General features: G+C 39.7%; 1 protein-coding gene across 5 annotated transcripts in view; it reads left to right on the top strand.

Annotated features, from left to right (window-relative positions):
• Positions 1 to 16709, top strand: part of PTPRC (protein tyrosine phosphatase receptor type C) — a 106575-nt gene that overhangs the window by 52952 nt on the left and 36914 nt on the right. For 4 of the 5 annotated variants that reach the window (XR_009154493.1, XM_058177650.1, XM_058177648.1 and 1 more), the window contains 7 exons: positions 1075 to 1155; positions 2357 to 2374; positions 4916 to 5134; positions 6747 to 6851; positions 7569 to 7730; positions 9817 to 9954; positions 15046 to 15216. Coding sequence is in view for 4 of the 5 variants with exons in the window: in XM_058177650.1 (XP_058033633.1) it covers positions 1075 to 1155; positions 2357 to 2374; positions 4916 to 5134; positions 6747 to 6851; positions 7569 to 7730; positions 9817 to 9954; positions 15046 to 15216 (894 nt within the window). In the remaining variant the exon portion in view is untranslated. The remainder of the gene's footprint in view (positions 1 to 1074; positions 1156 to 2356; positions 2375 to 4915; positions 5135 to 6746; positions 6852 to 7568; positions 7731 to 9816; positions 9955 to 15045; positions 15217 to 16709) is intronic. The other variant, XM_058177651.1, reaches the window with a different exon arrangement.

Genomic DNA, 16709 nt, shown 5'->3' on the forward strand with positions numbered 1-16709 from the left:
TACTATAGGGAGTTAGAAAATCACTGATTCAGTAGCGTTGAAATCAATGTGTTATTAAATACAAAGTGTACTGACTTCAACAATTAATATGGATTGCAAAATTCTGCTTCTATTTCTGTGTTAAAAACATTGTATCATCTAACTATCTTTTCTAAAGTCTTCATGACTGTTCTATCAAGTTTGCGACATTTTTCTTAATAGCTTCTTCCTTTACAGCAAGTCATGGGGTGAAAAAAAGACTAATTTGACCCTAATCTGATTACCATCTTTTACTATTGCAGTGGTTCTCAACCTTTATAGTGCTGCAACCCCTTTAATACAATTCCCCACGATGTGGCAACCTCAACCATAAAATTATTTTTGTTTTCAATTTATCGCTGTATTGGCTAGCGATCTGAACTGCTTGCGATTGCCTTGAGGACGGAGGCATTAAAGCGGAGACTCCTCCCCTATTAAGTTTATTGCGCCTGAAGCCAGATTAGGCTAGCGATTGGGACTGATTGCAGCTGGCTTGAGAGGGAGACATCAAAGCAAAGCAAAGATTTCTCTCTTTTTTAATTCATCGCGCCTGAAGCCGAATTTGGCTAGCGATTTGAAGAGTCTGCAGCTGGCTTGTGGAGTCAACCATTGGAGCGCGATTCTTCAACTTGCAAGTATACTTCCCATATTTCCAATGGTCTTAGGTGACCCCTGGCAAATCATCATTCGACCCCCAACGGGGTCGCGACCCACAGGTTGAGAACCGCTGGGCTATTGTTCATCATGACCCCTGATGCAACCACTGTGAGGTTCATAATGTCCAATTAAGTAGAGGAAGGATTTCACCTTAAATTAACATGAGTTGTACACATGTTTGTTCAGAATGTAAGCTATGTGATTGTGCAATAGATTGAGTGTAGCATGTAATACTACATAACGTGTAGTAGAAAAATTATATTTTTTTCTATTTTTGATTTGGAAAAGCAACACGGCACATTTTCTTTCCTTTCAGCTTTAAAATTATTTCCCTAGATGGGAAATATATTAGCGGTTATTTCTGGATGTGATGCTAACATTCTGTTTATTTCTTGGCAGATGATGGGAGTACTTTCTTTACTCCAACCACTGGCACTGCACCAAGCATCTCTTCAGCTCTCCCAAACACCACCTCAATAGGTGACAAACCTGCACCCATTTACTTACTGCGCATGCAAAGTTTTGAATACAAGCCACAATTATGTTCTACTGTGCCACAACCTTAATGAAGATTCTGAGTACATTTAATTTCCTCCATGTTGGAAAACTTTCTAAAAAAAAGGGGGGGGATGGTGGACATATTATTTATTATCTGGCTCCCATTCAATGTTGCATAAAAGATAACTAAATTCTGGTCAGCTCTGATGTTTGGCAAAAGGTTTCCTGAAATTTGCATAAGGCAAGGTTACAATATGGTTACTCTTGATCAGCTTGTTAGTGTAGTGTATTGGGCAATTACCCGGTTACAGGAAGTCCTTGACTTAATGACAATTTGTTTAACAATGGTTCAAAGTTATAACAGTCTCATAAAAAGCTACTTATGACATGCACCCACACTTATGATTGTTGCCCCCTCCCCTGCAGTCACATGATCGTAATTTGGGCGCTTGGCAACTGACTCACTTTGCAACCAGTTGCAATGTCTGCAGTCATGTGATCGCAATATACAAACTTTTTTTTTGTCAGTTTCTTATCAAATATGACAAAAAATCCCCCTTGGGGAAACTGTGACCACTTGACTCTCTTCGCAACACCTTAACAATTTCATAAAATTGGGTCTGTTCATGGTTTGACTCAATGTGATCGTAGTGGTTTACAACAGAAATTCCATTCCCCATTCTGGTGGTAAGCTGAAGATTACATGCATTTAGTTTAATCGCCATGAAGCTGTTAAAAACTTTGCAACTGATTGGAGCATTCCAACTAACCTTATCCAATACAAGGGTCTGGGGCTGTCTGATTCAGCCAAGAGTTACTGAGGTATCTACTGAAACTTCAGAGATAGATTATATACTGAAATTAATGTCTTCTGAGGTCTGATGTCATTAATGGGGCAGAACATTTCAGCATGGTTCTTCCCAGATATAGCAAGTTCCCACTTTCCAAATATAGCAAGATACTGAATATCTTATTGTTTTCATGAAACTATGAAATAATTCTATTAAGCAACGCAACATGTTATGTAATCTTCATCCCCTCAACCAGAACACAATGAAATAATGTACATGAATATGTAAATGTTAAATAAAATGATTTTTTTTCCACTTAGAGGCATTTGTTACAAATGACTTTCTCTCTCTCTCTCTCTCTCTCTCTCTCTCTCTCTCTCTTTTCTTTGCAGGCAGTCGTAAGGCTTGTGGTAAGTTTTTAATTCTCCCTCCCACAGAAGATGAAATATAACCATCTGAATAAGCTGGAAAGGTTGCCTCCATAGTTCTTTTGAATACTCTTGTACCATTAAAATATACACATACAGATGCCATATAAACTATTATACCTTTTTCTTAAAAAAAATAGAAGAGCTTTTGCTGGAATCCTTAGTATATGTCTAGGGAGATCCTCAGTCATCCAAGTCATGGCTGTCCCAAAGGTGCTTTTTCAAGAGGCAACTGGACTGTCTGGTTTTTTATTTCTCATCCAAGAAGCCTTTTCAGCTTTCAGAGCTGAAGAAGCTTCTTGGATGAGAAGTGAAACGTCTTCAAAGAAAGACCAGAAAGTCCAGTTGCCTCTTGAAAAAAGCACCTTTGCGACAATCCTTAGCATAGAATCATTTTCATGGGCCATTCATCTGTATTTGGTCATTTGGTAACAAATACAGGTAGTCCTCGACTTACAACAATTCAATTAGTAACTGTTCAAAGATACAACGGCACTGAAAAAAGTGACTTATGACCATTTTTCAGACTTACAACCATTCCCATGGACACGTGATTTACATTCAGATGCTTGACAACTCACATTTATGACGGTTGCAGTGTCCCGGGGTCATGTGATCCCCTTTTGCATCCTTCTGATGAGCAAATTCAATGGGGAAGCCAGATACACTGAACAACTGGGTGACTAACTTAACAATTGCAGTGATTCAGTTAACGACTGTGGCAAGAAAAGTCATAAAATGGGACAAAACTCACTTAACAAATGTCTCACTTAGCAATGTAAATTTTGGGCCCAATTGTGGTTGTAAGTGGAGGACTATTTGTAGGTTGCTTAATAGGTAGCTTTCCACCTTTATATACAGGGTGACATCAGCCTTCTGAGGATTCTCAGCTCTGTTCCTCCTTTCCATCAAACTCTTAAGAAAGCCACTGCAGTTGCTAATGTCCAGTATGCCCTTGTCAAGAATGGGCTTTATGATAAAGGAGATAACCAAACTGACAAATTGTAGTGCGTTACAAATGGTGCAAAATGGTGCAAGAAGTGCACACTGTTTCAAAAAAGTGTTAGCCATCCTCCTGAGGAATGCAAAGAACAGGGATCGTATGATACATCTACAGAAAGATCTGTGTGAGCTGCCTGTCATCTCCAAAGCACAATTTAAAGTATCTATGGAGATTCTCAACCATCCAAGTCATGGTTGTCCTAAAGGTTCTTTGGAAAATGCTACTGGACTTTCTTTGGTTTTTTTGGTAGGGTGTGGGGGGGGGATTGAAAATGTTTCACTTTTCATCCAAGAAGCTTCTTCCCTTCTGATTGAATAGTGAGGAATATTATATTATTCCCCACCATTCAGTCAGAAATGAAGAAACTTCTTGGATGAGAAGTGAAATGTTTTCCAAGGAAAAAAACAACACAAAGAAAATCCAGTTCTTTTTTGAAAAGTACCTTTGGGAGACAATGTAAAGTGTTGGTGTTGACTCTAGAGCCATACATGCCTGAGGGACTGAATAAATGAAGTAGATAGTTGCTCTGATCAGCAGAATAGATCCTTTTAGAAGAAGCTCTCATATTAGGTACTTCTTTCTGCTTGAGGTTCTCAAATCACTGAAGATTTTTCCCAGGAATGTCTGTTTGGTCCTCCCTCTTTCAGTATTTAGGAAAATGGCAAAAAAACCAGGCAAACCTCAACCCACACATTTTTTTATTTCCAAGCATTTAATTGGAATTTAATTTATTTCCACTGGTTTTAATGATATTGGTTTTAATTTAATTATGATTGAATTAATTTCTTTTGCTTTTTAATCTTTTTTATTCTTGCAAATCAACAATAAAATGCTTATATGAACATAACAGCAGAGTACAGATTTCGATTTAATAAAAAAAAAGTGAGCTCTGGATAAGCCACATTTGACAAAGTCACTCTAATAACATCAACTTTGATCTAGGCCAGTGTTTCTCAACCTTGAAAAGCTGTCTGGACTACAAATGCCAGAATTCTCAGCTAAACATACTGGGGAATTCTGGGTTCTGAGTTGAAGTCTAGACATCTTAAAAATAGCCAAAGTTGAGAAACACTTTTAGAGTGAAAATGTTGCTGAATTACCCCTCTGCTTCCCCCCCCCCCAAAAGAATTAAATCTATCTATAATAACTAGTTGGGCCAAATTTCCATAATTTATTTTTAATCACTATCTTAAGCGGTATAGGAAAACCTAACCCAGATTGAGTAAATACATCAAGGGTCTTTGAAGAATGATTTGAGGTGGCTTTATAAATCTAACCAGAAAAATTTAGATTACACTGATTCTAGAGGTTTTGTGTTTCTATATGAGTAGAGTCATTGCCACAGAGCAGATGTCGAATCCTCTGGGTACTGAGTATTTTAATTAATACAGGAATAAAACTATAACCTTATGGTTTACATATTTTATTATCTCATTTGTGGCCTTCTGTGGATTTAATTCTTTTACTTTAAAGTTTCAGAATAATTACATCCAACTTTGATTTGTTCATCTGTCTTATAGATGCTATTCAGCTTTCCCCGAACTTTACAGAGGATCGTCGTGCTGCATATCTTAATTTTACTGCATCATTAGATTTGCTGAACGTTTTCTGTATTTCTTGTCATTGGGAAAAAAAGAGCAATACTTTATCTCGTCTGGAAAAATGCCAAACCTATAACATAACAGCAAATTTCAGCGAAAATTGCAATAAATCTTTTTCCATTGATGTTCCTATTTCTGGTAATTGCAATTCATTAAAACAAAATCCACATCATTGTTCTTAAGTGTTGTTTTCCATACTCTGTTAAACCCTGCCTTAAACATCTTTTTTGAGTGGGGCGCTAGGTAAATCCTAATGTGCTTCTTAGCAATGCATAGTACAAATTGATCAATGTGATGGACTGAATAGACCTGCTTTAATACTGTGGGAACTGGACAGATGAGTTGCTTAACAGTTATTGTGGGATTTCTGTACCAATGGCAACAGTAAATGTCAACATTGCCATTGTAAGTCAGCACTATTGTGTGGCATCATGCTTTACAACTGTATCACTTAGTGATGGAGTTGATGATCCCAATTACCATCATTAAGCAAGAACCTGAACTTATCTTCACTTTGACTGTCAGAATTTTCCAAATTATGTTTTCATCCGTACTAGCACTAAAGATGCCTTCCTGAAATCCTAGTGGCTCTTGAGTTTGCCAGCTAGGTGGAGCTGGTAGTAACTCATCGGAAAGCAATTTTCTGAATAGGAAACACTCCCTTCATGTATGACATGATCTCAAGATCGCACATGTTACCAAGTATCACTCCTTCTTTAAATGATATTTGCCGGGGTGGGCTGCTGGGGGCTTGCAGGGGTTCGGGAGAACCTCTAGCTAAGATTCTGTATAGTTCGGAGAACCTCCAAATTCCACTCCTGGCTGGCCGCTCCCACCCTGTCCCGTCTCTCCCAGGAGTCCCCATGCAGCCCATTTTGGATTCAGGTAAGTGCAGGGAACGCATGGAGGCTTGGGGAAGGTGAAAAATGGGCCTACCAGAAATTCAGGAAGGCTGGAAATGGGCCCGTTTCCAGCCTCCAGAGGGCCTTCGGAGCCTGTGGAGGCCATTTTTGCCCTCCCGGAGGCTCAAGAAAAGCCTTCAGAGGCCAGGGAGGACAAAAACGCCCCACCTGTGGTGCAGGAGGCCAACTAGCCATGCCCACCATGGCCACGTCCACCCAGCAACCAGGCAGCCCTTTGCTAAAATTTTTGAAGCCTGCCCCTGGATATTTGTGCAATAAATTTAAAATAGGAATGGTTGGGGCATTCTGCTTTTCAAATGTAAAGCTGAAGATTTAGCAACCTTCAGGGAATTTATCCAGGAATTCCCGTTTAACAGCTGAAAACCAGAAACGGGTTTCACTTAGTATACCTGCTTCCCTCATCCCATAACTTTGTATCCCAGCTTCCTACAAACTGTGGTTGGTAGGCAGGTGAAGATTTCAGTGGGAGAAACATGGGAGAAACAAAGACAACTCTGGCTGGAAATGGCCTTTTATACTTTAATCCCGTTGGGAGAGATAAGCCAGGCCTATCAGCCCATGGAAGAAAAAGAGTTTCCAATGTTGTGATCGAAATGTGAGAAAAGAATCTTTGAAATGATTAATAAGCAGGTGCTCATTATTGCAATTACACTTCTACCTTTCTTTTTCCTCCCTTGTATATTGAAAACTGTGTTCATTTTTCATCCAGTATACAATTTTGTAACCCATGCGTTGTAAGTAAATAAGGAGGTAATTTTCCATCATTTTTTAAAAAAACATAAAAAATATTTAAATGAATTCATTTTTTCTCTCTCCCTCTCTTTCAGATAACAAGCAATTGAAGGAAACAGTCACTGATACTACAATAACTTTATTTTGGCACCCTGATGATCAGTGTGAATTGAAATATTCATATTACTGTTTTCAAAATGGTAGGATTTTTTTAAAAAAAGCAATCAGTTGGCATTTGATCTAAAATTAATGGGAAAATCAAAAAGTACTTTGTATAGAAGTGCTTCACCTTATAAAAGACAAAGGCAATATTATAAAAATGTTTAAAGAATTTGAGTTTTCATGTATGATCATATAAGAAGTCCTCATTGAGCAACTGACTTATACGGTGATGAAAAGTGACTTTGTGACCAGTCTTCACGTTTATGACCTTCAAACATCTGTAAACCAAAAGAAAGCTGAAGAAAGATTATAAGCACAGCCATGATTTCACTTTGTGACTGCTTCATTTAACAATCAAATTATGGGTCCCAATTATGACCACTACAGGAGGACTATCTGTAGTACTATTATTTATTAAGCGAAATACAACCTTTTGGTATATTGTCTTTAGAATTATTTCTGTTCCATTGTACAGTTAATTTTTTTTCCCCTTGGAATAGCAAATCATTTTTTTTCTTCTTTAAAAATCAAACAAAACTCAGCATACAAGTTTATCAGCATACAACACCCCTGATGTTCTTGAGCGTTTAAATTTACAGAATTCTCAGTTATGCTTATATGGTTTGGGAATTCTAGGAGTTGAAGTTTACACATCGGGAGGACCATTATGTTTAAGCTTGGCAAGACTATTGAAGATGTAGAATCTCTGAGATGCCTGGATTTCAGGACAATATTTTTTTTTTCATTCCTTACAGATACTAAGTCTAGTTTCATTTCTGGTAATGTAACTAAGTCAATATATCAGTTTAAACAGATGTCACCCAACACAAATTACACATGCAATTCAACTATTCATGTATCAAGATTTCTTAATACACCAGTATATCGTACACGTCATATAACAACGGATTATGGAAGTGAGTATCACACCGTGATTTTTTTCAATATTTTGTTACTTACTGCTTGCTGAATTTGCCCAGAAACTTAATATTTCTGCATATGTTTAAACAGGAAGAGGTATGTATTGAGATTCTGGTAACTGATAATTGGTAAGATATATCAGATTATAATGCTAAATCAGCCAAATTCATTATAAACAGCCAGGTCCACAGGGGAAATGGAGGCAGAGTTCTCAAGTGTGGTCATTCTCCTCAGCTTGCATTTTAGTCTTACTGGCCAACATCTGAATAATTTTAATGGAAACTAAACTGAACTGATTCAGACCCTAAAAAGATTTTTTCAGAACTATTGGATCAGACTCAAGGATCACACTTCTCTGGTAGGATATGCTTAGAATCCTGTGAATGTTTCCATACAATGAATGCTTTAGAGATGCTGTAGAGCAGGGGTCTCCAACCTTGGTCCCTTTAAGACTTATGGATTTCAACTCCCAGAGTCCTTCAGCCAGTAAAGGGACTCTGGGAGTTAAAGTCCACAAGTCTTAAAGGGACCAAGGTTGGAGACCCCTGCTGTAGAGACATCATAGATAACTGGAAAAGCATGACTTTACTTTTGCCTGGCCAACTGCAGACCAACAAAGTTTTTTAATTAAGTTGGAAAACTCCATAATTAAAGCATAGGATGACTAAAGCATAGGATGGCTCTTTCATCTCATTATCACAGGATACTGTGATATGACCAATTATCCTGTCCCCTGTGTGCAGAGAAAGAGAGAGAGTATTTATAACAACAAAATCTCCAAGTTATTGAAGATTTTGGAAAACCAAAATACAAATGATCTATATTCTCCAAGTAATGTACAATCTTCTTGTTAATCGAGGTTTTGATTCCTTCAAGTTCAACTTCACTCCTTATGATGCTATGGACATATCCATCTAATTTTCTCAGCAGCAATTAATAGCATTGAGTTCCCATTGTCTTTTTCTAGGCTTTTCACAATCTATTCTAAAGTCCTGAGATTACTAATGTTCTCAAGATCAGATAATCATACAGTATTTATACTGTTGCACCAAACAAACAAAAATTGAAGAAAGGAGTAAATAATTAACAAGCATTATACATCGTCTTTTAGATGACCATGAACAGAAATGTTTCACAAGCTTTGGGCCAAACTAAATGCTGAATGCATATTCACACTTAATATGCATAATTTCTTTAGTCTTGAAAAGAAGTAAATATTTTAAAGCAGTTACCTACACAGGGAGGAAATCACAAACTTGTGCCATTCCTATCTTTAATGGCTTTCTCATCTTGCATTAATTCTCCTTCAAGAAGATTGTACATTACTTGGAGAATATAGATCATTTGTATTTTGGTTTTCCAAAATCTTCAATAACTTGGAGATTTTGTTGTTATAAATACTCTCTCTCTTTCTCTGCACACAGGGGACAGGATAATTGGTCATATTTACTTCCCTGTGCCAAATTTAGCATGGGATGTGTTGACTTTTCATCTCATCCAATCAAAAGTCATTGGGAATGGTTAACTGCTCTTATAGTCACTAATAAAAAATTCAACCGATTAGAAATGATGAAAGTTTATGATTTATTGTTCATGGGCCCATCTGGCAGGAGATTCTAGAGACCAATATATGATTTCTAAAGAGATGTATTTTGTGGGAAGAGGAATTTAGTATACTTACATGCCACCCAACTCACAACAGAGGCTATCACCATACATCTTATCTTGAACCTAAGGAATAAATATCACATCTGGGGCAAGTAGAAGTTATAAAAGCAGAGTTGGAATTGAAGTGATCGGTCTATGTTGGTAGCTGACTAATATCACATAGGACATTTGTTGGTCTTGTATTGTTACTCTGTTTGGAGTTGATAAACTTTTCTAAGACCTGAAATTCCTGACGTTTTCTGGAAATACTCAATGTTGCACAAATACACAATCTACTGCTTGACACTGGTTCTATTTCCCTTCTGTAAAGTCATGGTAATCATGGATTATATTGCTCATATTGTATTTATTGTTGTAATGCCCCAGAGATCATTATTTTATCATTACTTGATTTTCTGTTAATTTTTGTATCAGTGCCAGACATACCTGAAAACTGTTCATTAAAGTCAACTGAAGAAAATATAATAACAGTTACTTGGAGTGCACCACAAAACCAGAGAAACGGCCCTATTCATGGTTATAGAATCAAAATATTCAACAAGAAAACTGGTGGTATGTATATATACTAATACTAATACTACTATTGCTATGCACTACTGGTATATATTTCTAATTGTTTGAAAGCACCTACTCATGCATTTTCAGGATTTTTAAAAATTATTTTCAAAATTTTCTGGATGGATAACTGTAATAACCTTGATAAGTAGCTGCCCTTGATCACTTCTTTTCCTAGTAAGAGGTTTGCTCTATTAAGCTCTGTTAATTTAAAGGCTATTTTCAGAGTAGTTTTCTAATCTCTATCACTAACACTGAAAATAGTTTGATTTTGTATTGATTCCTCCAAATAGAAGGCATTTTCCTTTCTGTAGATCCCATGTATCTTGACAGTATCATCCCTCTGTTTCAATTAACAGACAAATGTGGCAGATATTAGTGGAGGACAGTGGTTACTCCTCAGCCACTCCTTCTGGTCCTCAAATTATTTCCACTCTCTTGGAAGGTGGGACAGTAGATGCCACTCAACCAGTACTACATCTCAGATATCTTGGCAGTCTGTACACAGCTTGTATCTTGTGTCAGTGCCAATATAAAAGCCAGTTGCCACTCCAGTTCATATTGATATATTGAACAAATAGAATGTCAGTATGTCCTTCATTGCAAAATATCCCTGTCCAATTTCACTTGAGGTCACATGAAACCAAATTTTGTTCAAAAAGTTTCCTTTAGACTTTACTGACTTCTTGTGTTTTCCTTGGTGGGGAAAGGACAAAATTTAAACAAAGGAGTGGACTGAAATATCAGAGAGTTTTATTTTTTTTTAATTTTAAGTACAAGTAAAGTTCTATCATATAGACCAATATAGAAATAAAGGAAAATCCAGTATTTTGGCTAGGAGTTCAGCAGAGGGAAAGAACAGGAAGTTATCTCTCCATCCATCCATCAGTCCATCCACCCACCCACCCATCTACTTATGTATCCATCCATACTTGCATCCATCCACCTATCCATCACCTCCACTTAGGAGACTATTTTTTTTTATGTCGGAACCACTAAAGTGCTTCTGTGGCAAAAGGATTTGCCAGTGAGAACACCATTGCTCAGGGATACCCAGTTCGGGCCTCTTTTTGTGTCTCCATGAAGTTGCTCACTGAAGTAGTACCCATTAATCTAGTCATGGTTGCCACTTTCAAACTGTTTGGTCGGCAAACTGCTTGGTCGGCAAGAGGTAGAGTGCGTGATGGGAGCACACCCCATCCGCTGCAGCTATGGGTATCAAACATGAGCCAGCCAATCATCAGCCCAGAGTTCTAACTTCATTTATTTATTTATTTATTTATTTATTTATTTATTTATTTATTTATTTATTTATTTATTTATTCATATTTTTATACCGCCCTATCTCCTTAGGGACTCAGGGCGGTTCACAACCAAATAAAAACATACATATAAATACAATTAAAACATCCATTAAAAAACTTATTATAACTGGCCGAATAATTAAAATAGTAATAAAATAATAAAATCCCCATTAAAACCAATTTGAATTTAAAATCTAGTCCAGTCCTGCGCAAATAAATAGATGTGTCTTAAGCTCGCGGCGAAAGGTTCGGAGGTCAGGAAGTTGGCGAAGTCCTGGGGGAAGCTCGTTCCAAAGGGTGGGAGCCCCCACAGAGAAGGCCCTTCCCCTGGGTGTCGCCAGCCGGCACTGTCTGGCCGACGGCACCCTGAGGAGTCCCTCTCTGTGAGAGCGCACAGGTCGGTGGGAGGTTTTCGGTAGCAGCAGACGGTCCCGTAAGTAACCCGGCCCTATGCCATGGAGCGCTTTGAAGATAGTCACCAAGACCTTGAAGCACACCCGGAAGACCACAGGTAGCCAGTGCAGTCTGCGCAGGAGAGGTGTCACATGGGAGCCACGAGGGGCTCCCTCTATCACCCGCACAGCCGCATTCTGAACTAACTGGAGCCTCCGGGTGCACCTCAAGGGGAGCCCCATGTAGAGAGCATTGCAGTAATCCAGACGAGACGTCACGAGAGTGTGAGTGACCGTGCATAGGGCCTCCCGGTCTAGAAAGGGGCGCAACTGGCGAACCAGGTGGACCTGGTAAAAAGCTCTCCTGTAGACGGCGGCCAAATGATCTTCAAAGGACAGCCGTTCATCCAGGAGAACGCCCAAGTTGCGCACCCTCTCCATCGGGGCCAATGACTCGCCACCAACAGTCAGCCGCGGCTGCAGCTGACTGTACCGGGATGCCGGCATCCACAGCCACTCTGTCTTGGAGGGATTGAGCTTGAGCCTGTTTCTCCCCATCCAGACCTGTACAGCTTCCAGACACCGGGACAACACTTCGATAGCTTCATGAGCCACTGTGTTTCTTAGGAGACTAATTTCCCCAAGTAGATAGAAGAGACAGATGATAGATAGAGCTAGAATTTATTGGAATGGGATTCTCCATCTTTCAAATTCCAGCATTAACATTAATAATAATTGCCTCAATGTTTACACACATTTGAAGTGAACAATGTAGTGGGGGGAAAACCTTGTAAATTACAATAAATATTCTGAGGTAAAAATCAATTAAGGGTAAATTAATTGAAGCAAAATATTATTCTAGAATAAGGTAAGAATTTGTTTAGTTTGCATTGGAAAGTATATTTACTCCTAGATCTAATTCATATTAATATAGAACTTAAAGTTAGTTACTATTCAATCAGCACCATTTTAAAGATTTCTAATTTAAAAAATATATTAGAGAAAAATGTATATATTTGTAAAAACATTGTTCATAAATGCATTGGTCAAGAAAATTGCAATAACCATGTAATGAAATGGATATATTTGGAAAAAATATACATAAAAATACATAGTAATCTTAAACTTTAAAAAATAGATCTCAGTTTGACAAATGAAAGTTGCTGGATTCAGAAAAAAACAAGAAATCAAATTTATTTATTTATTTATTTATTCAATTTTTATACCACCCTTCTCCCGAAGGACTCAGGACGGTTTACCTCCAAAATAAAAACAACATAGACATAAACAAAAATTAAAAACATATTAAAAAACTAATTCTAAAATTTGGCCAAATAAGATTAAAACTAACATAAAACCATCATAAAAACCCCCATTAAAATTTCGTTAGGCTAGCCCCGCACGGTGGAATAAAAAGGTCTTGAGCTCGCGTTTAAAAGACCGGAGATCGGGGAGTTGACGCAACTAGGAGGCAACTCATTCCAAAGGGCAGGAGCCCCCACAGAGAAGGCCCTCTCCCTGGGGGCCGCCAGTTGGCATTGTTTGACTGACGGCACCCTGAGGAGGCCCTCCCTATGGGAGTGCACAGGCCGATGGGAGGCTATTGGTGGCAGTAGGCAGTCCCGTAAGTAACCCGGTCCTGTGCCATGGAGCGCTTTAAAGGTGATAACCAACACCTTGAATTGCACCTGGAAGACCACCGGCAGCCAGTGCAGGCTGCGCAGGAGAGGTGTTACATGGGAGCATCATGGTGCTCCCTCTATTACCCGTGCAGCCGCATTCTGGACTAGCTTGAGCCTCCTGGTGCTCTTCAAGGGGAGCCCCATGTAGAGAGCATTGCAGTAGTCCAGGAGGGAAGTGACAAGGGCATGAGTGACCATGTGTAGGGAATCCCGGTCAAGGAAGGGACGGAACTGGCGTATCAGGCGTACCTGATAAAAAGCTCCCCTGGCGATGGCCGTCATATGTTCTTCTAAAGACAGCCGATTGTCCTTGAGAATGCCTAAGTTGCGAACCCTCCCCTTGGGGGCCAATGATTCGCCCCCAACAGTCAGCGATGGAATAAACTGGCTGTACTGGGATGCCGGCATCCACAGCCACTCTGTCTTGGACGGGTTGAGTTGAAACCTGTTCTTCCCCATCCAGACCCGCACGGCCTCCTGACACTGGGACATCACTTCGACGGCTTCATTGGGGTGGTAAGGGGTGGAAATGTACAGCTGAGTGTCATCAGCGTACAGATGGTATTCCACCCCAAAACCATGGATAATCTCACCCAGTGGCTTCATATAGATGTTGAACAGGAGAGGCAAGAGAACTGACCCCTGTGGCACCCCACATATGAGGTGCCTTGAGGCCGATCTCTGCCCCCCTGCCAACACCATCTGCGATCGGTCAGAGAGATAGATGCCCCCCACTCCCAAGCCCTCCAGCTGCCGCAGCAGGATACCATGGTCAATGGTATCAAAAGCTGCTGAGAGATCTAATGGGACCAGGACAGAGGAACAGCCCCTGTCCCGAGACCTCCAGAGATCATCAACCAACGCGACCAAAGTCATCTCTGTACCCAGGCCTGAAGCCAGACTGGAACGGGTCTAGATAGACAGTTTCATCCAGGTACCGTGGAAGCTGATATGCCACAAAGCAAAGGTTGGAGACAGGACGGTAGTTTGCCAAAATAGCGGGGTCCAAGGAGGGCTTCTTAAGGAGGGGCCTCACCACCGCCTCTTTCAAGGCGGTAGGAAAGACACCCTCCATTAAAGAAGCGTTGATAATTCCCAGCAGCCAGCCTTGTGTAACCTCCTGTGTGGCCAGTACCAACCAGGAGAGACACGGGTCCAATAAACATGTGGTCGCATTCAGCCTTCTCAGTATCCTGTCCATGTCCTCAGGAGTCACAGCATCAAACTCTCCCCAGGTAACATTCTCAAGAACTACCTCTGTCATCCCACCCGAATCTACCCAATCAGCATCCAGACCGTCCCGGATCCAAGCGATTTTATCGGACAGATGTCGTCCAAAATCCTCAGCACAGCCCTGCAAGGGGTCCTCCCGAGCTCCCTGTGCAAGAAGAAAGCGGGTCACCCTAAACAGGGTGGCTGGGCAGTTATCTGCCGATGCAATAAGAGCGGAAAAATAATCATGTTTTGCCGCTCTTATCGCCACTAGGTAGGTCTGAATATGAGACCTTACTAGTGTTCGATCGGATTCAGATTGGCTGGATCTCCAAATTTTGGACCTCCAATTTTCATTCATCCATCTATATTTTGGCAATCTTAATGGGAGATTGGTTTCCTTTTATGAAAATCAGTAATCAATAATTATTTCTGACTTTGTGTCTCTGCATCAACTTTATTTATATTTGAATATATTTATGCTTTTAACATTTCCAGAACATCAAAGTGTTATGACAGAAAATAATAGAATGCAACATATATGGACTGGTTTAAAACCTTACACAAATTATACAGTGATGGTATCGGCATACACCATTGTAGAGAAAAAAAATAACTTATCACTTGAGGGGTATCCCTGTACTCGTCATATTATGACTCTGTCAACAAGTAAGTTTTGAATATTTAATTGTGAATATTTTATTTAGTTGTGAAAATATAATTATGGGGTAAAGTTATAACCACAATAAATATTTTTTATTTACTGTGGGAGACAAATGCTATTTGATTCCCAGTGACTCTGGATGGTTATATATAAAAAGTGCCATCATGTGTACTTCACAAGTGTACAAACGGGGCACAGAACTCAGAACTGTTGGCTGAACAACCAAGGCCAGTAACTGCAGGACTACTAGAAGAAAAGGTGTTTAAAGGTAAAGGTTTTCCCACTCAAGTCGTGCCTGACTGTAAGGGCAGTGCTCATTCTGTTTCTTAGCTAAGGAAACCATTATTGTCCGAAAACATTTCTGTGGTCACATGGCCAGCATGACTATATGACAAGGTTCATGAAACATTATTATCTTTCTGCCAAAGTCGTACCTATTTATCTATTTGCATTTTCATGCTTTCAAACTGCTACGTGAGGAGAAGCTGGGGCAACTAATGGGAACTCATCCCATTGAGCAGTACTTGGGTCTCAAACCTGGGCTGTTAGCTTTCCACCTGACAAGCTCTGCATCTTTAACTGAGTGACCCATTGCATCCCCAAAGGAGTTTACCTTTTGCAAATATATAAAGATTGAAAATAAAGAGGAGGAGGAGGAGGAGGAGGAGGAGGAGGAGGAGGAGGAGGAGGAGGAGGAGGAGGAGGAGGAGGAGGAGGAGGAGGAGGAGGAGGAGGAGAAGGAGAAGCAGAAGAAGAGCAGGAGGAAGAAGAAGAAGAAGAAGAAGATATTTTTCATTCAATTGTGTCTGACTCTCAGTGATTCTATAGGCCAGATCTCTCCACATCTTCCAGCCTTGCACTACTTCCTTCAGTTTTTCTATAATCTGACTGTTATCAGCTTTGATGATGTCCAGTCACCATGTTCTTTGACTGCCTGGTTTTCTTTTATCATTAACTCTTCCCAGCATATTGTTTTCTCCAGTAAACTCCCCTGCATGACATGGCCAAAGTAAATGACACACAGTTTCATGATTTTGCCTTCTAATGACATGTCTGGTATTATGTACTCCAGTATTGCTTGTTAGTCACCTTTGCTGTCCAAAGAATATGCAGGAGCCTTCTCCAGCATCAGAATGATTGCCAGGCTGATGTCCTTGGTTTTCCATATTAGGCATATGCTCATCATTGCTGTCTGACCCAGTGCAATCCAATGCTTTATTTACAAATCAAATGTAACAAGAAGAGAATATTTAAAAAGGTGCATCTAGAAACAACAACACCTAGAATCAGAAATAAGAGAACAGAGACTAGTAGTTCAACTTCAATTTATAGCATGAAATAAAGAATCCATAGAAGCAGAATTGGAAGAATTGCAAAGGTCTAGTCAGAGCAAATAAGTTGAAACCCTTGCCAGAAGTACCTCAAATTGTAAAGGCAAACCAGAAGATGTCAGCAGTAGAAGAAGCCAGCATTGCTATTGAATCATTCTTATTCCCAA

The sequence above is a fragment of the Ahaetulla prasina genome, chromosome 3 (assembly GCF_028640845.1).
Source record: "Ahaetulla prasina isolate Xishuangbanna chromosome 3, ASM2864084v1, whole genome shotgun sequence".
Taxonomy (NCBI): domain Eukaryota; kingdom Metazoa; phylum Chordata; class Lepidosauria; order Squamata; family Colubridae; genus Ahaetulla; species Ahaetulla prasina.